The following is a 27,243-nucleotide window of genomic DNA, read 5'->3' as shown; positions in this document are numbered from 1 at the left end:
CAGATGGTCCCAGTTTTGACCAACAAGAAAGAGCTCCTCAAGTTGACTCCTGTGTCTTTTTGCCATTCTGCCTTCAGTTTTTTGGAGCACTCCCTTACTTTCTGACATAGTAAGAATGTTTCAGACTCATCTTCTATCTTCCCTACCTTAACCTTAGAATCAGTCATTTCTCTAAGGAACTTTGGTATTAGAAACCAAGATCTGAGTGCTGGGTCTGCACATTGCTAATCAGGCATCTTTACTTTTTGGCTCTTTGAGTTGTCAGAGCAAGGGAAAACACACATAGAAATGCATATATATATATATATATATATACACACACACACACACGTGTATATGCACATATGCACATAATACATATATGCCCACACATATAATATATTCATAATACACTTATATGCATGTGTTCATATATATACTTATTTTAGAAAACCTGAGTCTATGCTGGTGCTTCTGATGTAGGTCCACTATTATCATCTCCTGTTATCTTTTTTTATTTTTTTTTATCTTTTCATATTTACATCTTCCTCCTCCCTCAGTGAGAATCCCGGCTCCTCACATCAACACATTTACTCATTTGCTTAATCTATATCACATCTAAAATGGTTTCAAAATTACTTCACCTATATGCCTACCAAAAAGTTTAGGATTTTTTCACTGCTCCTAAGGCTGAAAGTATATAAGCTAATATAGTTGACCCTTAAACAACATAGGTTTGAATTGCATGGGTCTACTTATATGCAGATTTTTCCCAGTAAATATAATACAGTACTGTAAATTTCTTTAAAATTTTATTAGTAACATTTTCTATAGCTCACTTTGTTGTAAGAGTACAGTATATAATACATATAACATAGAGAATATGTGTTAATTGCAGTAAAGCTTCTGGTCAGCAGTAGGCTACTAGTAGAAGCAGTAGGCTTCTAGTAAAAACTAGTTTTTAAGGAGTCAAATATTACACAAGGATTTTTCAATGTATGGGGAGTCGGTACTCCTAACCCCTGTATTGCTAAGGGGTCAACTATTGTGTTCATAAATTAATGAGATTTTCCTCCTCCATTCAATGTGGAGGAAGGGAGAGGACACTTGGATTAATTTGTTTAAGCTTGTTTTCATCTTTAATTTTTTATTTTTTAATATGTAGAACTTAAACATGCTTCCAAAAGTTAAATCTTTATCAAAAGGTACTTTCAGAGAAGTATTATGCATTTTTTGTATCCCTTCCAATCCATTCCCTCCACCTATCCCTTATGGATAACCATTGTTTTTTAGTTTATCCTTCCTTTGATTCTTTTTATTTGTTTAAATAATTTAATTAATTTATTTTTTAGAGGGAGAGAGGAAGAATTTTTTTTTCTTTATTTTAAGATTTATTTATTTGAGAGGGAGAGAGCTTGTGAACATGGTAGGGAGGGACAGAGGGAGAGCCTTAAGCAGACTCTCTGTTGAGTGTGGAGCCTGGCAAGGTGCTTGGTCCCAGGACCCAGAGATCATTACTTGACCTGAAATCAAGGGTCAGCTGCTTAACTGACAGAACCATCCAGGCGCCCTAGGAGAGAGAGAATCTTAAGCAGGCTCCACTCCCGACTCCGGGCTCCATCTCACAACCCTGAGATCATGACCTGAGCTGAAATTGAGTCAGACACTTAACCAACCAGGCCACCCAGGTGCCCTTCTTTTAAAAATACAAATAGGTATATTCATGTTTTCTTATTTTCCCTTTATTCTTCCACAGAACATAGCATGATACACCCTTTTGCACTTAGCTTTTCATAATTGGTAGTGTATCTTAGAAATCATCCCACATCAGTGTGAAGGTTCTTAATTGTTTTTATAGCTGTATAGTACTCCCCTGTAGGTATCTGAATTTGTTCACTTTGTTTCATCATGTAGATAGTTTTTCTTAATTTGCAATTACCAAATGATGCTGCAGTGACTAACCTTACTTGTATATATTTTCATATTGTTGGAGGTGTATCTTTAGAGTATATTCCTATAAATGGAATTGCTAGATCAAGGGGTGTATACATACATAGTTTTGTTACATGTTATTTGACTACTGTTTTTTGTGGGTTTTTTTTTTTTTTTGAGATTTTATTTTTTTATTCATGAGAGACACAGAGAGAGGCAGAGACATAGGCAGAGGGAGAAGCAGGCTCCCTGCAGGGATCCTGATTCAGGACTAGATCCCAGGACCCAGGGATGATGACCTGAGCCAATGGCAGGTGTTGAACCACTGAGCCACCCAAGTGTCCCTTGACCACTATTTTTGAAGAACCTGGGGCTTCACAGAGCAAAAAAGCATCCATGGACCAAATCCATCTATAGAAAGAGCAGTTTGGAGGTTGTCTTCATTTGATAAAACTCTCAATCATAAAGTTTACAAAAGTTATTCCAAAGAAGGAGAAAACACATCTCACCTAATCTTCCTAGAGAATGAATTTGGTGATATTTTCTTGTGTCCTATCTGAAAATCCCATTTATAAGCTTACAAAGAATCTTTTCTTCCTGATATTTGTCTTTATCAGAGGAACTCTAAGAAGAATTTTTGGACCTCAAACTTGATTCTGTTGCCAAAGATAACCTACAGAAAATCACTTTGAAAATTTCCCAGCTAGAGTATCTTCTTACTTACCCACATAGGCAAGCAGATTTTACCAGTCATTTTCCTATTTTACCAACATATATTTGAGAAGATGTTCCCTCTGCTCCACACTGGCCCCAGCTTCTGGCCAGGAAAATCTTGTAGTGTTCTAGGCTTTACTTTGAAAGTGCCTCAGTGACTCTCCCTTATACTCATTGCTTAATGTGATTCTGAAAAATGGAAGACAAAGAATATATATATACACACATACACACACACACATATATACATATATACACACACATGTATATATTATATATTATGTCTTGTAGTAAAGATTCATATATAGAGGAGGTTCTGGTTCTTTAATTATGACGAACTTGGTTCAGGTTTGACTTGGAGTGTGAGTTGAGTAGTTCTGAGTGTATATATATAAATATACATATAATGAAGATTAAACATATGGACAAAGTTTTCTAATATAGTGAAGTTATATTTAGTAGATGGATAAATTAATTTCAGTTGTTGGGAGAAAGGATTTCAGATTTCATAGAAGATTAAATGGAGCCCTGAGCATGTGATTATTATGGTGATTCTTAGTATATTAGTCAGCTATCTTTAAATTTGTGTCCAAAAAATTAAGCACAAACCTTCTTCTGTTAAGAGATCCTATTTAAAAAAACCGTCAACAGCTATAGATTTGTAGATTTATTTTTCTGTATTTGGGTCATTGGAATATTTGATTGTTAATTCTTTTGGTCATTATTTTGAGATTCAAATAACATTAAAGGAGATTTGAAGTTTTTACATTCATTAAAAGGGAGACTGAGGTTAAAAAAAATAGGAGAGAACATGATATGGTGTTAAAAGCAACAGACTGTGAGTCAGATGAGCTGAGTGTGGGCCTCTGCTCCTGTTCTGCTGCTGACTTTGAGACCTTTGCTGCTTTTAAAACTACTTCTTTATCTGGAATATGAGTTTCATCTGTCTGCCCTGAATCCCTGGTGGGATTCTGGTTGTTAACAGTGAAATGATACATAGAACATGCAAGTGCTTTATAGAATATAAATTGCTATACGGTTTTCTTAGTGAGGAGCTGTAAAATATGAGATAAATATTCCTACAAAAATTTAGCATCTTTATAAACTGTTTCACCGTGTCTCCTGTCCTCAACTGATAAGTAGAACCTTTGCTTTTTCCTCTGTATTTGAGAATACAAGTCCCTTATTAAAATTATAGTCCTCTAAAATGGCAAGATCCCTTGAATCTCATTTCCTCAGGTTGGACCAAAATAATTTTCATAAAGAACTTCCTTGATAGGTAGGCAAGCCAGTCTTCAGCCCAAAGAATCAAGGATATGCTGTTTGTGTTGACCTGATTGAAGGTCCATGAGTAGTGAAGTGTGTTCAAGAGAGAGGCAGGCCAGTTTCAGCAGTTAGCACTGGTTGGTATTCCTAACAAAAGTTCATCATGCTGGGTCTCCCTTCTCTAAATAAGGTCATCTGTTTTCCTCTCTTTCTGTACACCTTCCGATAACTCACCTGTTAGAAAATGCTAGTAATTTTGGCTCTTTGCTCATCTTCCATATTCTGTCCCTTGTTCAGACTTACTGGTTGCATATCTGCTGGATTTTTTTTTAAGATTTTATTTATTCATTCATGAAAGACACAGAGAGAGAGAGAGAGAGAGAGGCAGAGACATAGGCAGAGGGAAAAGCACGCTCCATGCAGGAAGCCCAACATGGGACTCGATCCCAGGACTCCAGTATCACGTCCTGAGCCAAAGGCATATGTTCAACTGCTGAGCCACCTGGGCGTCCCTATCTGCTGGAGGTTTTTTTTGTTTTGTTTTGTTTTGTTTTGTTCTGCTGGAGTTTTAAATGATTTTCACCTTTGAGTTTTCATTGATTGTATTTAGCCTGGGTCTTCGTTCCCTCCCATCTGGGCTTGCCATCTGGCCTTTGTCACACAGAATGAAGTCAAAACTGTATGGCTTGGTGTATACCAATTTCTTTGTGGCTCCATTACTTAGTGCTTCTGTCCACTTACCTTGTCATCCAACCATGCAGACTATCCTTTAATAAATGTGCACTTAATGTACTTCCATTCCCCAAGAATGCCAGGGTGGTTGAGCTTGCCTTGGGTTCAGATCCTTTCTTCACCATTTACTAGCCATATTACCCTGAAAATCTAACTGACCCTCACTGTGCCTCCTAATAAAATGAGGATAGTAATCCTATCTGCCTTATAAGATTGATGTGAAGACTAAATGAGGTAATCCATGTGAGAGACTTGGAGAGCTAAGCCTGTATGTAGTATGTGTTATATAACTAGTAGCTATAATGATTATTACTACTACTGTTATAATTACTATTCCATGTACATCCCTGCTTAGTTGTATTTTCCCAAATCTCCCCAGTGGTGAGTGATCTTGATGCATCCATCTATTCAGTAAGTATTTATTGGATATCTACTACGTATAAGGCATAAAATTACTTACTGTGAGGAATGCAAACTTTAATCAAGTACATAGTATCCTCTAGGAACTTAGAATCTAGTAGGAGAGATCAGAGAAGTGTAAAGTACTCATCCACTCGAAAATGTTTATGGAACAGCTACATAGGATCCAGGCACTGTGGTTCCAAGACTGACATTATAATTAGTGCCTAACTTTGGCGAAAGATCAGAGTTTGAGTACCATAAGCAAAGCACAGCTGAGGTGCTTTGGGAACATAGAAAAGAGACTTTATCAGCTAGGAGGGTCAAGAAAAGCTTCTTAGAGATGTTGCCATCTTAGCAGATGGATAGCCTTTGCCTATCTTCACCTGTCTCAGGAGGCATTAGACTACTACCCTGGCTATGGCTCTAGGTGGCCTGTAAGGTTTTCATAACTATAACCTTGTCAAGGGCAGGGACAGTATTGTTTTCATTTTTGAGTTCCTAGTACTTACTCCAAGTCTTATATAGAATATTTTCAGTAGAGGATGGTGACAGATTATGGAGATGTCTCTTCTCATGTAACTTAAAAGGGAGATTGAAATTTATTGATTCTTAATATCTAGCAATTAAACTTACTAGACAGGACATTTATGTAAACCAAAGTAAGGTTTTTGGAGATGTTAATATTATTTTATTTCTTACCACATTAATCATAGCCATAGTAGCCATGATAGGAACGTAAAAAAGTGAATTCTGCATCAAGCCATGTAGATATTTCTTCCCATATTTCTGTGTAGTTCTGGGAAGAGTCTTGTAGATTCCCCATTAAAGCCTACCCTAGGACAAGAATTCCAGGATGTGCTATCATAACTTTGATCATGTGAGAACTCTTAGTTTTTAAAACTGCCCAAGAGTTTTAATTCTGAATTTCTCCTTGTAGCAAGGAGCAAGGACCAACCCCAGTGGAGAGAAAGAAGAAAGGAAAGAGGAAAAGTGAAACCACAGTGGAGAGTTTAGAGCTGGATCAGGGCCTGCCGAACTCATCCCTGCGGAGTCCTGAGGAGTCCACTGAGTCTGCAGACAGCCAGGTACAGCTGTGACCGGGAGCCCTGCTGGAAGTTATGGCTGACACGGGTCCTGTTGCCTTGCCCTTCTCTCTCCATCTCTAGCCCACACTCCTTATGTACAGCCCTGGGCTGGCCTTTCACTGTTGGGTGGGTGAGCACCAAAGATCACAGGCTTTTTCCCCTAGCATCCTAATCCTTACACTAATGATCTCCCAAGGTTTTTTAGTGGTGTTTGCTTCCTTCTTGGGAAATAGCATGATATTAGGCTGCAGAAAGAATGAATATGGAAAATGGAATTGTGGGGCACTCTGGGTAAGGCTTGGGGGGCCTGACTTGCCATGTAGGTAATGCTTTTAGGGCTCAGAGTGCTGAGCCAGTTTGCATAAGGACATTTTCATAATCCCAGATGCTGGAAAAGTCAGGGATGTATGTATTCATTTTGCCAAAATAGCTAAGGAAGTATGGCCAAATATGGAAACAAGGAGTTTCTCACCTGAGTGAGATTTCTAGAACTATTCCTAAGTGAGCCCATGACATTGGTAGGGATTTTTTCCTAAGTTGAGGCAACCTGTCTTGGATAGGAGTTCTGATATTTGAAAGTGTTATTTCCTCTGATAGTCACAACAGTTTCTCTGGGCTATGCTGCTGCAAAGGGATCATGTAAAATCATCTAACTGCTGTACTTTCACGTATCCTCTGAACCCTCAGAGATTCCTAGGAAGGGTGTTATTGTAGGAAGGTGTTAACTTCTAATGTCACAGTGGTAATAAGCAGTAGTGTCTAGGTGTCAGAGCAGAGACACCCCCCTCACTGCCTTTGAACTCAGGCTAGTGACTGTCAGGTGTCCTGATGGGCAGAGCAGGAGGTATGTCCGACTGATGGGAGTTAGCTGGGGTTTGAGTGTTTCCAGGATGATGATCTATACATGGGGTTGGGGAGCAGGTTTTCATATGTGATCCCTCATGTAAAATTAAATGTCATAGAGGTGACCTAGGGAAGAAATGGTGGGAACACAGAGGTCCAGAACGTATGTTTTTTAAAAATAAGTGAGGTAGTGTTTGGCTTTTGTTTTTGCTTCTTAAGGTTGAAGTATTGGAGAAAGAACCAGCTGGTGAATGGTTCCCAGAAGTGTTTCTGCTGCTTGGATATGATGTATACATGGGATGAACCATGTGCTTTCCTGTTTGAGGAAAGCCACTGGGCTGGTTTGTTGTAGAATGTTGTCTTTCCAAAAGGTCACAAGTTACTTAATTATAGATGAGTCCTCAGATGGTGACTCATGAATCTTGTTTTGTCACACTTAAAGATGTCTCCTTGCATTTCAAGGAGTGGTATGAGATTCTCAAAGTAAGTCCTATAAAACTAGTATGACTTAGTATTTTAAGAATATATGGTAAGTATGGTGAATTTGACCAAAACCAAAACAAATGTCATATTACCCCAAAATCAGAGCTTCCATCTGGAAGAGATCTGAAAGATACTGGAGTTTATTTCCTATCCCTGTTGTACTAGAATAGAAGCTGATTCCAGAAGGGAGAAAAAAAGTCACTGTCATTGATGAACAAAACATCTCACTGGATTCTGAGACTATACCTTCTTCTCAGGGCATCTTGGCAATTTGGATCTCCTCCCTCAGCTAGATTTCATTTTGAGTGAATTTAATTCTTAAAAGAGTTGTGTTTTAGGAAGATTTCTTTTGTAAAATAGGAAAGGCCTCCCGTCCATGTTAATGAGTGTAGATGAGTATATTCTTTCTCATGCAAGCTTTTGCATTTGACTCACACAGCATCTCTCTGATGGGTGTGTTTGCCCTGCAGAAACGACGCTCTGGACGGCAGGTGAAGCGCAGAAAATACAACGAGGATCTGGACTTCAAAGTGGTGGACGATGATGGGGAAACAATCGCTGTTCTTGGAGCTGGCCGAACATCTGCCCTCTCGGCATCTACGCTGGCTTGGCAGGCAGAGGTACAGTCTTTGGATTAGGGTGCCGGCCTAAGTCATTTTGGCCTGCTTGACACACCTGTTCTGTGGCTCTTTGCTGAAGCTGAATTAGGTCATTATAGCCGCTGCTTATAATCTTCATTTGGCTTCCTCTTCCACTTAGGATGAAGTTCATCTCCTGCCATGCCCAGCAGGATTCTCCCATGGCATCACATTTGTTTGGCATAGCAGCGACCCTCTCCCTGCTCCCTGGCCTTGAGTTAGCAGATCTCTCCCACCTCTTGGCCTTCACCCATATTGTCCCTTTCCTTGTTATGCTCTTCTCCACATGCATTACATGGCTTGGTTCTCCATCTTTTAAGCTAAGATGATTTCTCCCCAGAGGTCTTTCCTGACTTTTTTGTTTAAAGTAGATCCCTGCTTCCTGATCCTAGTGATTCTGAATTTCACTCCTTATTTGTTTCCTTCATAGCATTGTAATACAACTAATAATTGTGCTCTGATTTCTGATTTCATTTTCTTTGTCTCTCTCATTAGAATATAGAAGTCTGATACATACTAAATAGCCATTCAGTGAATGAAATCACATGCAGTAGTAATTACAGTTGGAACTTGGCATCAATAAATGTGTATTAACAGTCCTTGCAAGACCAGGTCCTAGGATACAAGGATAAGTGTCAAGGCATGGTTCCTGGCTCTAAGGAGAGGAGGTATATGGCTGTGTAACACTGTGATTAGTGTAGCCTTAGAAGAATGTGCTAGAGGGGTGCCTGGCTGGCTCAGTCTCAGTAGATCATGTGACTTGACCTTGAGGTTGTGGTTTAAGCACCACGTTGGGTGTAGGGATTAGTTAAAAATAAAATCTTATAAAGGAAGGGGGCCTTCTCAGTGAATCAGTCGGTTAAGTGTCTTACTCTTGATTTTGTCTTAGGTTATGATCTTAGGGTTGTGAGATGGAGCCCTTTGTTGGGATCCACACTGGGTGTGGGGCCTGCTTAAGATTCCCTCTCTCCTTCTCTGTCTACCCCTCTCCCACTGCTCATGTGCTCTTTTTCTCTCTGGAAAAAAAAAAAAAAAGAATGTGCTAGATACAGTGGCTACACAGAAGGGGGAGTGGATAGGAAGAGAGGAGGTCAGGATTTTAGGAGAGGCATTTCCAACATGAACTAGGCATGATAGACAGACAAGCTCAGCTGGGTATTGGGGGTGATCTGAAGAGTGGTGGGAGATGAGCCCCTGAGTGGTAGGAAGAGTCACATTTTGCAATCCCTAGATATTAAAGTATTTGGTCTTTATAGTAAAGATCAAATAATGGGGGTGGTGTGGGGGCACCGAGTGAGGGTTTAAGCAGAGAAGCAAGATGGCCCTCTTTGTGCTTTAGGGATTTCCATTGGCAGCAGTTTCAAGGGGAAAGAGGGACCTGATATCCAGATGCTAGAAGGAAGAGAGGTAAATGTTGAAAAGGTCTGTGCCAAGGAGCTGACAGAGAAGACATTAGAAGGAAAAGAAGATAGAGGCTGTGCATATAGGAGGAGCATCATTGGCAGCAGCACATTCTGGGACACAGCCTGGCTGTTGTTACGGAGTCACTGTCGCTGACTTGGCAGAGTTCACGCTCTGCGTGCACAGCAGAGCACAAATACCTGTCCTTCCTCCCGGGTGCTAGGACAGCTTACTGCAGTGAGAATACTTTATCTGTTTAAACCACCTTGCCTCCAGCTTAAAGCATCCTCACATAATTTCGCATATCCTTTCATCCTGAGTTTGCATGGAAAGTAGCTAGGAGCAGGGGTCATGGTCAAGGAACGTCACGGAAGCATCCTGGTCCTGGGATAACCTGGCAGCAGCTGACCAGTGACTAGCATATAAGAGTTGGTTTCAGGTCTCTCTGCCAGGAGTTATCCAGGCAATGAACACAACACTTCAGGTCTCTCTGCCAGGAGTTATCCAGGCAATGAACACAACATTTAATAGGAATAGTGATTTGATGTTCTGTCAATGCAGTACTCTTCAAGCAGAGAGTCAAGGGTAGTCCTTGCAAGACTGCTATGAGGCGATAGGATTCTATTATTCCAGAGCGGTTGTCCCTTCCTTGGAGAGGTTATGGTGGGTTTGATAGTTAAAACACTACGGGGGAATTTATTTTCTCCTAGTAGCTATTTAGCCCACCATTAACTATATTTCAGCTGCTGTTATGACTTCTTCCGTGGTACCTGAAGGGCAGTGTTAGCTCATCTGATAGAAATAATTCAGGAAATTCTACATATCTTAACAAGGCTCTTTTTATTCTCTTCAGGGAACAACAAAAAGAGAGCTAATCTGTGGTAAAACATAAGATAGAATCTGAATTTGCATTAATTATGCCTTAAAAGTTGTTACTAAGACCAAAAGAAGCCTGATATGGGGTTTGGCAAGCTTGGCGATCTGGCTATCTGGCCCCTGCGCCCCAGGCGGGGGCCTAGCTGGCAGGACAGCTAGGACAGCCTGCAGGGGGCCGAGCAGGTTTCAAAGGCAGTGCTTAGCAGAGCCCTACTAGCTGCTGCTGCACGGTTGCACTTGCATCTGGTTTACATTTGGGACTTCCTGGTGAGGTTTGAACAAAGATTTCCCAGGCTGATGCAGAGTTTGAAAGCCATGAATCTCATCTAGGATTCTAGACAATCCTCAGCGCCCCGTGGCACAGAAAATCAGTTGAGGAAGTTAAGGCTTTTTCTTGTGTCCTTCTCTCGAGGCCCTTCGGCTGGGTGTCTGCCTGCTTGCTGGCTTCGGCTCAGGGCAGAGAAGGGTGTGGAGTCAACACCAAAAAGGCCTGCTGCTCCCCCTTGCGTTTCTGTGCACTGTCTTATTAGCATGCTGTGTCTGATGCTGTGGCTCCTGGCCCCTGGCCCAGCCCCAGAGTGCAGCCTCAGCATTAGTTACCTAGTGGAGAGTTGCTAAAAACATCTCTACACATGATTTACTGTAGCCCAGGACTGGCAGGGTAGCACCACCCTGCTTTGGAGTATAGAGGACAGTCTCCTGATTGGGATATGGGATTCTGGGACAGGAAGTAGGTGTCCATCCTGACTGTGATTCTGCTTTCTTATTCTTTGTCAAATGGATGTTGGTGCCTGGAACAGAGACAAACTTTTGTAGTAGTTGTAAATTTCCAGTATATAGATTTTTACAAGGCTGTCTCAGTTCCTGCCTCCTGTGGTTTGTGCAGTTTGTATGATTTTGCCTTTTAAAACAGAGGACTTTAATTTTAATTAAATTCCCTGTGCCCTCCTGTGCCTCATTCTGTGTCTCTGCAGTCAGCACCTTCTGTTTCGTCTGGCTTTGTGCTATGCCCGGCAGGCTGAGCCAGGTTGTTTCCTTCCCCAGGAATCCCCTTAGTTCCCCTGAGCTATGGGTGGACTGCTCTGCACTCTAGGGTGATTGCTTCTTAACTCCTATATTAAGTCAAAATTCCTGCCTGATTTTTTTTTCCTAAGTAGTCTCCATGCCCAGCATGGAGCCCAACATGGGATTTGAACTCATGACCCTGAGATTAAGACCTGAGCTGAGATCATAGTTGGATGCCTAACTGACCAGGTGCCTCTCACCTCGCCTGATTTTTTAAAAAATGTGGCTGCAGACTACCTATTTACCCTCATTTATTTCTCTTCCTCATTCAATGTAATGCTTTTGTTCTACCAAGACTGTTTACTTAGTATTCTTAGTATACTTAGTACAGTATATGCATCCTGTTTTCCTGTGGACTCATTCTTTAATCCTTGGGTTCACTTCAGCTTTCCTTCCTTCTTGTCTTCTTATAAACCACCATTCCTTAGGTCCCCACTAAAACCTCACCTTTCTGTGAAATCCAAGTTGTTCTTGCTTTCTGCATGCTTGTGGACTTAGAATTACTGTCTTACCAATTAGAATTAACCCTGAGACATTTCTAAGAAAAATGTTTTATGTTGCTTTCCCTGCATGAACATAAGCCCCGAAGACTGACCATCTTGTTTGATGCTACTTTTGTGCCCTCCATGGCACTAAGTCAATATTTGATTAGTTGAAAAGTGATTTGCTTCCTGCTAGAGCCTCTCCTTTTTGCCCACCTAAATAGAAATAAATCAGGTGGTTGGTTGAGGTTGGGGGCAACTTGGGTTGAAAATTTTTGAAATGTTCCCTAAGAAAAAAAAGTTTAAATTATATGAATCTCTGACATGAAAGAGAATGAATTAAAATGGCCTTCTTTGAAGGATAATTTGAGAAAATTCCAAGTAGCTGAGAACAGATGGTTGTTATGGAAGTGTGTTTGGCAAGCAGATTTAGTTTATATCTGTGTGTATCTGTATACACTGAGTGTTTATACACACACGATCGTGCTTATGCACAATCTCTGTTTAGTAAAGTCCTGATTTTCTAGTTTCCTTCCTACTTTGATGTGTATTTTGGACATGCTATTTCCTTTTCCTTTTATTAGATAGGGTAAAACCTGCTCTCAGTATTTTCATGATAACCACTGATTTTTTTTTTTAAGGAGTTAGTGTTCATCTTCCTTTCTTTAACCAGTACGAAAAGATAACTTGAAATTTTATTTCAAATTCCTTAATTTTTACTTGGGAATCTTCTACGGTGAAGAATGTTTGAAGCCCCCCATCCTTTTATTACTTAAAGTTCTGTCCTTTCTTGTTCATGTGTTAACTTTTCCTTGGATTTGGCTGGTCCTAATTAAAAACTCCGAATAGCCTTCTGAATCCTACCACTACAAACCATCTTTTTCTATTCTTCATGGTAAATGAATAAGAATGTTTGAAATAATTTGATAGTGAGGAAGAGATAATTGTTCCTTTTAGCATGTTTGTACATGTATGAATGCTCCCTGGCTAGTCTGGATTGTACATGCTTGGGAGTGAGTGGGTACGAAAGGTAGTCAGCAATTATGAAAGTTTGATGCTGGTTAACAGAGATCTAACTTGGTGCCCTATCTTCTGTGTTCCCATAACACTTGCTTTATGCTATTATAATAATGTATTGCAAAATCTTGTAACAATGCTTATTGAGCATTGTTAAGTCAAAAATGCTTATTGAGTATCTACTACATGCCAAGGACTATTTCATGCTGGAGATAATCTCAGGGAACAAAAGAGACAAAAATCCCCACTCTCACAGAGGGAGCCACAACAAATGGAGAGGAAGCCTGCAAAACCATGCAAGTGCTCTCTCCCTCACATTTGCTGCATTTTGAATCTCGTAGGATAGGAGGCCAAAGAGTGAAGCTCAGAGCTTCCAAAAGGTGGAAATAACTAGGGAGAGGCTGGGAATAAACCAAAAAATAATAAAATTTGTGCAGTTTTTCATAGTAGTAAGTGCTATGAACAAAAATCAGAAGAGGAGTAATATGGAATTGATGAAATGAGGGTTGCACTTATAAATAGAGGTGTCTGTTTTGGCCTCACAAAGGTAACATTTGAGCAATTGAAGAAAGTAAAGGAGCAAGGGAGTCATGAGCGAGAGAAAGATCTTTGATTTCACTCTGAGTTAATAGAGAAGCCTTTTAAGCAGTTTAAGCCAAAAGAGGGACATAATAAAAAGGGCCATTCTGAAAGTTGTATTACAATTAGACTAGTTGAGCAGGAGTGGAAGCAGGGAGACTAGTTAGCAGGCTTTTGGGAATTATCTGGGTGAGAAATGAAGATGGTTTTAGACCAAGGTAGAAGAGGTGGTGAGAAACTGATGGATTCTGGACATATTTTGAAAATAGAGCCTACATGATTTCTTGGCTAATCAGACGTGGTATGTGGAAAGAAAAGGAGTCAAGGATTACTCCAAGATTTTTGGTTTGAACACCAAGAAGGATAGAGTTCCCTGTCACTCAGTTGGGAGAAAACTGCAGGATAAGAGGAGTTTACTTGTAGGCATTAAGTATAAAATAGTTCTGAGGTAATCAAGTGAGGATGGCAAGTCACAAGTAGATCTATGAGTCTGTGAATTAAGAGGAGGTTCTGAGCTGGATACATAAACTTGGCTGGTGTTACCATGTAGCCCATATTTAAAGCCATGAGACTGGACAAAATCACCAGGAAAATGAGTATAGCTAGAAAAGAGTAACAAGTAGGCCCTAGGAAGCTCCAGAAATTAGAGTTGATGGTGGAGGATTCCTACTTCATGGAAGATACATTAGGTCATAGCAGCGTAACACTCACTGCAACTAAAAAAAAGATATATTGCAAAGAATATTTTAAAAGACATCTGATATCTGGGGAAGCAACAAGAATTAGATGAACTAAAATTCCAGACAGCATAGAGCTATTCCTAGATGAGCCGACAATTCCAGAGACTGTTTCTTCTCTGGAAATATTCCTCAGTTCTGGGCATGGGTTGACGATCAGGCTTGGCACAAACACACTATTCTGGGTTGAAGAGAAACCATCTGACCCTGCTGGTAGTAGATTATAGGGCTGTTGAAATGATTGGAAACTAGAGGAATTCCCCAAAGCAAGGGGCTTTCCCTGGGAGACTTGTTGAATTCTGAGGTAGTCCAAGAAGTTAGTAGCTCACCCAGAAGAAGGCAGATTAAAATCTCACAGTCTCGTGGCACCTTGAGGGAAAATCTCACTAAAGGGATGGGCCTACTGTAGAAAGTGTAGAAAAGTGGATTCTCCCTTAAGAGAGATTTTTAACATGCTTCGTATTGGAGACTTCAGGGATCAAGAGTAAAAAGACCTACCAGACTCCATTGGTCACCTTGGACATTCATGGTCAAGAAACAGGGTAAAACAAGAGATGGACTAAATTTTAATGGTAACCCAGGCCTGACCCAATTCAGTCTCATGTTTGTCTAAGAGAAAATAGGAAGTAGTTGTGGAAAATATTGTTTGGAGCTGCTATGGTTCCTTTATTCACAAGTTCTACCCTAAGTAAAAAACTACCAGACATTTTAAAAGACTGGAAAAAATGGGACTAAAAGGCAAGAGAACACACACATATATATATAATACAAGCAGACCTTAGACGATCCAGATATTGGAGTTAGCAGAAAAGAACTTTAGAAAATAACTATGGTTGAGGCTCCAGGGTGGCTCAGTCAGTTCAGTGTCTGCTTTCGGCTCAGGTTATGATCATGTGGTCCCAAGATTGAGTCCCGTGTTGGGCTCCCTGCTCAGTGGGGAGTCTGCTTCTCCTTCTCCCTCGTCCTCTGCCCTTCTCCCTGTTTGTGCTGTCTCTCGTTCTCTCAAATAAATAAATTTTTGGGCAGCCTCGTGGTGCAGCGGTTTAGCGCCGCCTGCAGCCTGAGGTGTGATCCTGGAGACCCAGGATTGAGTCCCACGTCGGGCTCCCTGCATGGAGCCTGCTTCTCCCTCTGCCTGTGTCTCTGCCTCTCTCTCTCTCTCTCTCTCTCTCTCTCTGTGTGTGTCTATGAATAAATAAATAAAATCTTTAAAAAAATAAAAAATAATAAAAATACATTTTAAAAAAATCTCTAAAAATATAACTATGTTATGTGAAAGAAAATAAAAGAAGATGGGCAAAAAAAAGGTTTAAGGTGAAGAATTTGATTAGAGAAATGAATCTGTAAAGAGAATCAGATCAACTGTCTAGAACTGAAAATTCCAGTTGTAAAAATTAGAACACAGCGGATGACCTTAAAAAGCAGATTAGATACATCAGAAGATAATATTTGTGAGTTTGAAAACAATCAATAGAAAATTTCTAACCTGAAGCCTAGAGAGAAAAAAGAATGCAAAGAACAGAGCATTAGAAACAATTGGGGTGCAGTGGAAAGGTGTAATTGGTTAGTGGTATATCTGATTAGAGTCATAGGCATGGGGGAGAGCTGGGGGTAGAGGAGTGCTTGAGGATAAAATTAGTGGCCAGGAAACCCTTCCCCCCCATAAACTGATGGGGGATATCAACCAATGGATTCAACATCAGTTAGCTCCCATACTGGAAAAATACAAAAATGAAAACCGTACGCAGGCATATCTGAAACTATAGAAAACCAGACTGAAAAACCAGTAGATAAAAACAGTACCAATACTGTATTAAATGGTATGATATTGAGTACTTTACCCTTGACTTTTTGAAATAAAAAAAATTCCACTATTATCATTATATTCAGAAATGCACTGGAGGTCCTGGCTACTGCAGTAAGGAACATGAAATAAAAAGTTTAAAGATCGGAAAGAAAGAAGTAAGATTCATTATTTGTAGATGACATGATTGTGTATAGAAAATTCAACAGGGCAGCCCGGGAGGCTCAGCAGTTTAGCGCTGCCTTTAGCCCAGGGCGTGATCCTAGAGACCTGGGATCGAGTCCCACATCCAGGCTTCCTGCAAGGAGCCTGCTTCTCCCTCTGCCTGTGTCTCTGTTTCTCTCTCTCTCTCATGAATAAATAAATAAAATCTTAAAAAAAAATTCAACAGAATTGGGGACACCTGGGTAGCTCAGTGGTTGAGCATCAACCTTCAGCTCAGGTTGTGATCCCGGGGTCCTGGGATAGAGTCCCATATTGGGCTCCCCACTGGGAGCCTGCTTCTTCCTTTGCCTGTGTCTCTGCCTCACTCTCTGTGTTTCTCATGAATAAATAAATAAAATCTTAAAAAAGAGAAAGAAATTTCAACAGAATTGACCATTAGAATCAAGAAAATGGAGATTTAGCTAAATTGTTGGATACAAAAACAATATACAAAACCATCTGTTTTATTTCTATAAACTAGCAACGTGAAATCAGGAAAGGAAAACTAAATTGCCATTTGTAACATCATCAAAAATATTAGATATCCTGGAATAACTCAAAAGATACACAGACTCTCTCTATAGAAAGACATTGCTGAAAGAAATTAAAGGAGGCCTAAATAAATGGAACCTTATATGATATACATATATTGAATATGGTTGAGATGTCTGTAATTCAGTCCCAGTCAAAATCTAAGCAGGGTGTTTTTTGATAGAAATTGATAATAGAGGGGCAGCCCCGGTGGCGCAGCTGTTTGACACCGCCTGCAGCCTGGGGTGTGATCCTGGAGACCCGGGATTGAGTCCCACATCGGGCTCCTTGCATGGAGACTGCTTCTCCCTCTGCCTGTGTCTCTGCCTCTCTCTCTGTCTATGAATAAATAAATAAAATCTTAAAAAAAAATTGATAATAGAAACACCAAAGACCTGGAATAACCAAGGGAATCTTTAAAAAGAACTAAGTTGTAATGCGGACTTGTAGTCAAGCTATAATAATGAAGACATAGCATTGTCCTAAGAACAAGTAGATCAGTGGAACAAAATAGAGGTGTACTGCTCAGTAGAGCTCCTACTAGCCATCTGTGGCTTATTAAGCACTTGAAATATGGCTAGTCTGAATTCAGATGTGTCTTAAGTGTGAAGTACACATTGGATTTTAAAGACTTAGTATGAAGAAAGAATATAAAGTATTTCATTAATAATTTTACATTGGTTATATGTTGAAATGATAAAGTTTTAGATTTATCAGCTTAAGTATATTTATTAAAATTAATCTCATCTGTTTGTTTTTACTTTCTTAATGTGGCTACAAGAAAATTTTAAATTATGTGGCTTAATGAATGACTTTGGGGAGGGTGGAAGATTCTTTAAACAGGACATAAGAATACGTAAGAGAAAAGATTGATTAAGTGGATTTATGTAGAACTTCTGTTCATCAAAAGACACATTTACAGAATTGAAAGGCAGACCATAGATTGGTAAATAATATTTGTATTCTCTATAACTGGCAGAACTCTTATTCAGAAATGTGTCAAGAACTCTTGCAAATTAAAAAAAAAAAAACAAAGGATAATTCTTAAAATAGGAAAATGACTTGAGTAGGAGCTTCATAGAGAAGTTAAGCACATTGCCAAGAGGCATAAAAAAGGTACTTGACATCCTTAGTTATCAGGGAGATAGGAGTTAGAGAGATAATACTACAATATCCACAAGAGTAGCTATCAAGTCAGCTGGAACTCCTCCTATATACATTGCTGGTGGGTGTAAAAATTGTTACAATTACTTTGGAAAAAATTTTGACAATATTCTTTAAAACTAAACATATAACCTACCTCATGACCTAGTAATTTCACTTTTATGTATATATCTAAGATAAATGAGTGTATTTGTCGACCAAAAGGCATACAATTTATATGAACATTGGAAGCAACCTGAATATTCCTCAGCAGTAGAATGGATAGATAAATAAATGGTAGTGTGTTTATACAACAAAATAGTATGCTACAGAAGAATGAACCATATACTATATAATTCCATTTACATGAAGTTTAGTAATAGGCAGAACTAATCAGTGGTAGTAGAAGTCTGAATAGTGGTTACTTTCAATGGGGGCACGAGTCTTCTTGAACGATGGAAATGTTATGTAACTTGATCTAGGTGGTATTTATACAAGTGTATATGTAAAAATCCATCAGTTGTACATAGAAGATCTCTACATATAAATGCCTACCTTAATAACTTTTAAAGTGTTTTGTTAACATATATGGCAGTTCCTTGCTGATGAAGACTCTAGCACATCTATTTCTATAAGACTAGTGAATAAACATAAAAGATATTCAATAAAGAAATGTGGAAGAAATTTAGGAAGGAAGTGAAGTAGGAAGTTAGGAAGTTAGTTCATTAATCTACTTTCTCTTAACCTAGCAATGTTCCTTTGCTCACGACACACTTGCCATAGAGCTCCGTTGGCTCCAAGATTGGGAGCTTGAGAAAGTACACCTAGCTCTAGCCATTTGCTGTTAAACGGTATTAGATAGGTCCGAGTATCTGGAGAAGAGGAAGGCTTTTTAATTAAATGACATAGATTAAGAATAACAACTGTTTCCAATATCTGACCCCGGTGAGTTTGATGCTTTATTTCGTCATGTGTCTCCTCTCTTTCCCTCTTGCTGTGTTTAGCATTCAGCAAATATTTCTTGTCACCAGGCCTTTTCAAGGCATTAGCTACTGGGCCTTTTCAAGGCATTAGCATCAGACCTCTCTCAGGCATCCTACTTCTCCCTCTGCCTATGTCTCTACCTCTCTCTGTGTGTCTCTCATAAATAAATAAGATCTTAAAAAAAAAAAAAAGAATCAACAGAACAGGGGCAGCTGGGTGGCTCAGTTGGCTAAGTATCTGACTCTTGATTTTGGCTCAGGTCATGATTTCAAGGTCATGAGATTGAGCCCTGTGTTGGGCTCCTCACTGAGCTAGAGCCTGTTTGGGATTCTCTCTCTCTCTCTCTCTCTCCCCTTCTGCTCCTCTCCCCACTCCCATCCTCCCACTGTCATCCCCTCCTTGTGTACGTTTGCATGTACATGCTCACGCTCTCAAAAAAAAAAAAAAAAAGTCAAAATAAATACTTGAGCAGAAAAACAAAAGCTTAGCTTGTCTTCCCATCCCTTCTTCCTACTAGGCACAGTTCACTTGTCTTCTTGTTGAGCAGTGGGAAAAGACTCTTGTCACTTTGGATTAACTTTGGCATGGCACCTAGCACACTGCCATGTGTCTAGGGGAATGTAATAAATATTTGTAACCTTTGGGAGCATCTGTCAATGCCTGCTGATCTCCATACTTCTTTTTTACCATCTGCCTTCCTCATCTTTTTTTTTTTTTTTTTTCCTTTCCTCTATTATTTCTTTGGGGGAAAGCTTTATTTAAGATCTTAGGTGGGGGGCGGGGGGGAATACCTGGGTGGCTTAGCAGTTTGGCACCTTCCTTCAGCCCAGGGCATGATTCTGGAGTCCCTGGGTCGAGTCCCACATCGGGCTTTGTGCATGGAGCCTACTTCTCCATCTGCCTGTGTCTCTGCCCACCCCGCCCTCCCCGTCTCATGAATAAATAAATAAAATCTTTAAAAAAAAAAATCTTAGAGGGGGATCCCTGGGTGGCTCAGCGGTTTAGCGCCTGCCTTGGCCCAGGGTGTGATCCTGGAGTCCTGGGGATGGTTCCTGCATCAGACTCCCTGCATGGAGCCTGCTTCTCCCTCTGCCTGTGTATCTGCCTCTCTCTCTCTCTCTCTCTCTCTCTCTCTCTCTCTCTTTCTCTCTTTCCCTCTCTCTCTCATGAATAAATAAATAAAATCTTTTTTTTTTTTTTAAAAAGATCTTAGAAAATATGTTTTCTATAATGGTATGGCTCTGAGACATTTGAGCCCTAGAGTGGGTAGGACTGAAGACAGTGATATGTAGCCTAAGCCATCCTTTTGGAAAGTTCTGATCAGGATCCCAAGTTATTTTGGGGGGCTATCATGATGAGTGTTCTTCTCATCTACTGTTCTACTAGATCTGACAAGGTCATGTAGTGCGTACGAAACCTCTGAAATAGAACAGCTCAAATAAAGTCCTAAAAAGAATGTCAAACACAAGAGTGCTCTGACTCAGCACACCCTTTTTAAGTTTGTCATTGTTTAATCAAATACTCTGTAGAAAGAGATTTCATGCAGCTCAGGAGCCTAGAAAAATTGATGTATATCTGGAGTAGAAAGGAAGAAATTAATTTGTTTTCAGTTAGGATTTATAGTCAAAGGATGATCAGTGAAACAACCATTTCCAGGCACAGAGGGGAAAGATGGTATCATTTAGTAGAGAATAATTATACCTTGCATTTGCACAGTGCTTACTGTTCCAAAAATATTTTCACATACCATTTTATCCTCCCAGTAACCCAGTGAGATAAGTATTTTTTTAACTACTATTTTAATAGATACGGAAACTAAGAGGTGTTAATTGCCTTATCCAAAGTCAGTAGCTGGTAGGTGTTAGAATTAGGACTCTCTAATTCCAAGGGCCCCAGACTCCTTAATGTTACACCTTTCTGAAGATTTTATGCAGCAGCATGTAGGCAGGTTTGGCAGGAAAGGGAAGTCCTAGGACCAATTTTAGTGATACTAAAGACAGATCTGAAATTAAGAATATGAAAAGCGGAGTTAACTTCTCTGTTCATGTGAAAGCAGGGGGAAAGTGTTAGCGTTGTGCCCAGAGGTTAGAATGTTTGTGGTCTTTTGATTACTCTGTAGACTGATAGGAGGAAGGCCTCAGCACTCACAGGTATACTTCTGGACAAGGTAGTACCTGCTGTAGTATTTCTTACAGAATTATTTCTTGGTCTCTGGGGTGCCAATAATTTTCTGTCTTTTTCACTTTTCTGTCTCTAGGAGCCTCCAGAAGATGATGCAAACATCATTGAGAAGATCCTGGCATCTAAGACCGTCCAGGAGGTTGGTGGCTTATGTATCATTTTTCCTATCACCAGCACAGGTTTTGCCCTCTGTGAAGAGATATTTGGCTAGAGAACCTGGAACGGACTGGCTGGAGTGAGAGCTAGGCAAGAACATTGGCAAGGCAACGCTTATTTTTACCCTCCTGGAAGATTTTAGGTCATAAAATTCTTAAGTATTTGAGAGTAGAGCCCCAAATAGTGTTTTTCCTCCATAGTGATCCTAGCAAAAGTTATTTGCCCCCTTAGCTGCTGTAGCCCGGGTGAGATTTTCAGGGGGCCAAAAAGAAGACATGGAAAGAGTCCTACTGAAAACCTTTGGGGAAATTTTTCTTTAGACATGTCAGGGCCATTGTAGGGATACTTTAGAGAACCTGCCAGGGGTGAAGGATATGTGTGCCCTGGTGAAAACACAATTTTATCTTCAAGTATTTATGATAGCAAACTTCCTTGCTTTGAGAGGGAACACCGCCGATGTTTCAGGATGGGGGGGGGGCATGACAAAGACCCATGTTTTTACTTTCACAGCCGGCTCTGATCCTGACACCGCTCAGAGCCCTGAGGCTGGTTTGCTGATAAGCTGATTACTGTCCTAGCCTGGACCCTGCAAGGACACCAGGAGGATCAGTTTCTTTCTTTCTTTCTTTTTTTTTTTTTTTTTTTAACCTTCTAGCTGGCTGTGGATTCGTCATTTGGGAAAGCCGCTCAATAGCTGTCAGGAAAAGAACTGGGAAAGCGAAAACATCCTCTAGAATTTTGTACTAAAACCAGGCAGGGATGTTGATTTACCTGTTTTCTTGTGCTGCCTAAGGGTGATCTGAGGGGACGTGGGCTGTTAACTGCTTGCTCTTGGTTACAGGTTCACCCAGGAGAGCCCCCATTTGACTTGGAGCTATTCTACGTTAAGTATAGAAATTTGTACGTCTTTTTTATGTATTATTTGTATTTGCATTTTATATGAATGAAATTTCCTTTCCCTCATCACATCATCTTCTGTACTTTCCAAGAATGGCCCCTGAGACCTGACCCATAGATGTTAATTGACTCAAGTTCACATTAGGCAGTAGTGCTCACCTTTGGCTGCACAGTCACTGGGGAAGCCCTTGCTCCCCTCAGGACCAGCTGACTTAGAACCCTGAGAGGAGGTCCCAAGGACCAGCTGACTTAGAACCCTGAGAGGAGGTCCCAAGGATCAGTGCTTTCTAAAAACGCCCTATACCATTCTTATTGCACCCAGGGTAGAAACCACTGTCCTATAGGTTGCACTCTCTCTCTTTTTCTTTCTTTCTCTGCAATGTGCCCACTTTCACTAATGTGTATTGATGATAATAGCCCTCCCTCTGCTGTGAGGCAGTTCCTGTAGAAGATGCAAAGGGACCAGTTGTTTGGAGTGGCTGCATTGTTTTGTTGTCTATTTTTGCCCTTACCACAAGGCCTTTCTCAGCCCAATCTCTAGCAGTTTCACAATAAACCACTACTTCTGGATTAGATGGTCACTTTGTTTACTGAAACACTTTAAAGCTCAGTGATTTGATAGTTTGCACTTGTCTCATAATTTATGTGTCTTTGGATAGTTCCTACTTACATTGTAAATGGGCCACAATGGAAGAGCTGGAAAAGGATCCTCGCATCGCCCAGAAGATCAAGCGATTTAGGAATAAGCAAGCCCAGATGAAGCACATTTTTACTGAGGTGAAGCACTGTTTACCAACTAACTTGACCACTGCTTTTCTTACAGTACTAAATGCTGAGTAAAGTCGAAGTCCTGTTCAGATTCGTGGCTCAAGTCACATTGCTAAATGTGTACTGATTTGCAGCAAAACCAGTCCAGATTTAAGTCAAAGGGAAAAAATTATCCACCAAGTTAGAGGGATTGAACCTTACAAACTGACAACTCATAAGAATGTGCATCTTGATCAGAATATCTATAAATAGCTAGGGCAAGAGAAATGTGCCCCAAACTTTTATTCCTTCCCCCCTTCCTGCCCCCCTGCAGTCCTTAAAACAGAAATCCAAAAAGATGTAAACTTTGAGTGTAAAAAATAAAAACAAAACTAAAATATTAGAGAGTAAATAAATAAGTAAATTTATATAAACTTGGTTATTTCTAAGTATGGTACCTACAGTGAGAGGAAAGATTGATGGGTTTGGATGTTAAATCTATAGTATCTATATATTAGAAAATACTACTAAACAAATCTTAAAGTAAATAATTAGGAAATATGTGCATTACATACATACATGTATCTCCTAAATATATGTATGTATGTATATGTGTGTATGTGTGTGTGTATGTGTATGTGTGTCTTCTCCAGTATGGGAACCTTCCTGTTAATACACACACACACACACACGACAAATAATTTTAATGATAAATGCTTATTAACCATATAAAAATGTGGTCAATTTCAGTAGTAATCAAAAAAACTGAATTAAAATAGTAATTTTCTAGTTTTTATTTACCAAATATTTGAAGGTTTTAAAAATAAGTAATCCTCACTGCTGGTAAGGGTGTAGGAAGAGACAGTCTTGTATCTAGTGGGTGGGAACATAACCTAGAATCACCTGTCAGTAGAGCAGTATGGCAGCAGATGTGAAATATCTCAAAATTTTCACATCCTTTGTCCCAGCAATTCTAATTCTGTTATGTATTCTAAGGAAACTGTTGAGTTTTTGTGCAGACTTAGCTATGATATCCAGTCATTTATATTGGTGAAAAATTGCAAACAAACACAGATAATAGACATTTGTTAAATTCTGTGTATGTACCATAGAACAGAATACTGTTCTACTCTAGTAAAAACGATATGGAAGGACAGTTGTTAATGACATAGAAGGTTTAGTGCCATAGACTATTGTTAGTTGAAAATGTCAGGCTCTTAGAAGTGTGAGGGGCATTTCCATTTTGGGGAGTGGAGGAGAAAACAGGTACCATATAATATAATGCATAGAAAATATCTTGACTCTACATGAAAACGCTGATGTCATTTTCTCTGGTTAATTATGGTGACTTGTTTTTTCTTTTCTATACAGTATGTAGTTTTAAATCTTACACAGATACCTTTGAAGAAAAGAAGCCATAAAAATTATTCTTAAAATGTAGTTGCAAGCACTAGTCCTCAAGAGTACAGTCAGGAGCCCCAAATTACAGTACATGGCTACAGTACTTGACCAACTCATTCTTTGTGATGTGCTCCTTTTCCTCAAGTGACAAAAAGTTATTTCAGGATAATGTCAGTAAGCATTCTTCTCATTCCAGGGTGGGGTCTTTCGTCTGTAGCCTTAGCATTTGACCCCATCCCTTCCCAGGACTGTTTTAAAGAATGTGAACACGGTTTCTCATGGCATTGTTCTTGTCATAGGGAACTGGGGAAAGAAGAAGACAAGTAGGGGATCCCTGGGTGGCGCAGCTGTTTGGCGCCTGCCTTTGGCCCAGGGCGCAATCCTGGAGACCCGGGATCGAATCCCACATCGGGCTCTCGGTGCATGGAGCCTGCTTCTCCCTCTCCCTGTGTCTCTGCCCCTCTCTCTCTCTCTCTCTCTCTCTCATAAATAAAAAAAAAAAAAAAAAAAAAAGAAGAAGAAGAAGAAGACAAGTAGAATTGGAAAACCGTTTTGAGGCACCACTGGATACTCTTTCTCTGTTCTTAGAATATTTTATTTGTACCTCTATTTTAGCAAGTATGTGCAGTGTAGTAACTTGTTTACATGTCTCTTCCATTTTAAGCTCTATGAGACAGACGGGGACATGTCCTCCTTGTATTTCTATCCCTGGTACCAGGCTCAGGGTCAGTGCTACGTAGTTATTTGGCTGCCCCCTGGTGAGGGAGGGAGTTTGCCTTAAGCTCTTCTCCTGCTCCAGACCCTCCAGTGCCTCACATTTTCTTGAAATAAAGTCCACAGTCCCTAATATAGCCTACAAAGCCCCATGTGCCTGTTTTCTGCTTTATTCCCAAGGGAGTGATTTTTACTGGGTTGGGAATAGAGAGCTGAAACTATGTTAAAATATATAGAAAAAAAATGTACCAGGAGCCCATAACTCTTGTGGGAAGGAAAGGCTTTTGAAAAGATTGGAGAACATCCTGAGATGGAGGAGGAGGAAGGGTAGAGAGTAGTTCCTATAATACTGTCTTCAGTCTTGACCTGTTCAACATTTTTATTAATGACTTGGATAAATAATATACTTATGAGATCAATGATAACTTAGTTTTGGATAGAGTGGCTTCATATCGATTATTTCCAGCTGCTTTATGAGGTAGCCAAGGGCACCTGTGAAATAGAGTCAAGCTCAAGAGACAGAGGCTTCCCGCACTCTGCAGGGGTAGACGTGTTCTGACTCCACCCAGACTCCTGAAAACCAAACCCGATCTTGGGAGATTAGATGACAAAATCAAAGTTCAGGTTTACTGCACAGGGTAGGATGAATGAAATATAATGGCAGTAAATATATATATAATATCACATGTATTTTTAAAAATCTTCAAAGTAGAGAAAATGACTAGCAGTTCTAGGGAGGAAAGGTAGTGCCCGTTAAATGACAGGTTTCCTGGTGGTCAGCAGGAGGGTGTGCAGCTGCTTAAGAAGTCACAATAGGGATGCCTGGGTGGCTCAGCAGTTGAGCATCTGCCTTTGACTCGGAACATGATCCCGGCGTGTGGGATCGAGTCCCAGTCGGGCTCCAGCAGAGAGCCTGCTTCTCCCTCTGCCTGTGTCTCTGCCCTTCTCCCTGTCTGTCATGAATAAATAAGTAAAATCTTAAAAAAAAAAAAAAAAAAAAAAAAGTCACAGTAATCTTAGAACATTCCTGACTGTTCTGTTCACTTGAGTATCAGGGTTCAGGGTAGACCTGAAAGCAGCTGCAGGACGACTGTAACACCAGTAAAGGAAGCACAGCTGAGTGGCTGTCAGCAGATGTGGAAACTAGGCTGCATAGTGCTAGGATCCGGGGCTCTGGAGCCAACTTACCAGGCTGCAGGTTCTGCTCACGCTATTGCCCCCCCCCACACACACACACTAAATTAGGTCACCTTGGGCCACTTGCATAAGCTCCTTCAGACCCAGTATCCTCAATGTAAAGCCTAGTAGCATCAGCCTCACAGAACACCTGTGAGGATTAAATGACTGGGTTTACAGGAGTGCTTAGCACAGTGCCTGGCCCATGGCCACTGTTCATAAGTGCTAGCGCTCTGCATAGTGAAGGGACCTGGAAACTTGGACTCCTAAGAACAGCTGAACGCCTTGAGTAGTTTCACCCAGATCAGATGGAGTTTTTTAAAGAGGCAGGATAGCAGAAGAATGAACTTAGTTACTGCTGCTATGGGGGAAGCAGGAACACCAGTGATCCCCAGCTATAGGAAAGAAACTAGATTATATTTAATAGTAATAAAGATCATGATGCTACCACTGAGTAGACAGAGGTAAAACTGTCTTGGCAGTGCCAGATCTTAGAGGCAGTAAATTCCCAAATAGAGAATAATGGAATCTGAGGGAGGGTTGCCAGGGATGTTATAAAAAGTATTCTTGTGTTGAAGATGAAACTAGATAGCCCCCAAAGTGCCTTCCAGCCACAGAGACAATAAGAACATTCTGGTAGTCCAGGAGGAGGGCATCTGGGTAAGAAAGACCTGGGTAAGCATTCCAGTTCATACAGCTCTGTGGGCTTTGGTCACATTACTTATTTAACTTCTCTGAGTCAGTTTCCTCATCTGTAAAGTAGTTATGGCAACTAGTTCATAAAGTAGTTTTGAGACTTAAAGCACTTAGCTAGCATTACTCCAGACATAGGTTAAATATTTCCAAGGAATACTTACTGTTTCGTAAGTACATTTTTTGGGGAAGCATAATGTACATGAAGGTAAATTCTAAGAGTGCAGGTCAGTGAATTTTTACAAAATAAACACACCTGTGTAGCTGCCACTTAGATCAGGAGATAGAACATTATTGGACCCCCAAAAACTCCCCTCATGCCTCATTCCAGTGTTTGCTACTATTTTTGCTATAAAGAAGAAAAAGCAACTTATTCTCAGT

General features: G+C 40.2%; 1 protein-coding gene across 6 annotated transcripts in view; it reads left to right on the top strand.

The window, feature by feature from the left end:
- Positions 1 to 27,243, top strand: part of CHD6 (chromodomain helicase DNA binding protein 6) — a 203,653-nt gene that overhangs the window by 80,416 nt on the left and 95,994 nt on the right. For all 6 annotated transcript variants that reach the window (XM_025470093.3, XM_035705853.2, XM_025470092.3 and 3 more), the window contains 5 exons: positions 5,963 to 6,110; positions 7,907 to 8,056; positions 21,155 to 21,217; positions 22,076 to 22,134; positions 22,791 to 22,908. In XM_025470093.3, coding sequence (XP_025325878.1) covers positions 5,963 to 6,110; positions 7,907 to 8,056; positions 21,155 to 21,217; positions 22,076 to 22,134; positions 22,791 to 22,908 — 538 coding nt within the window. The remainder of the gene's footprint in view (positions 1 to 5,962; positions 6,111 to 7,906; positions 8,057 to 21,154; positions 21,218 to 22,075; positions 22,135 to 22,790; positions 22,909 to 27,243) is intronic.

Source organism: Canis lupus, chromosome 24, assembly GCF_003254725.2.
Source record: "Canis lupus dingo isolate Sandy chromosome 24, ASM325472v2, whole genome shotgun sequence".
Taxonomy (NCBI): domain Eukaryota; kingdom Metazoa; phylum Chordata; class Mammalia; order Carnivora; family Canidae; genus Canis; species Canis lupus.
The sequence above is the reverse complement of the archived record's forward strand: the minus strand, read 5'-3'. Positions and strand labels throughout refer to the sequence as shown.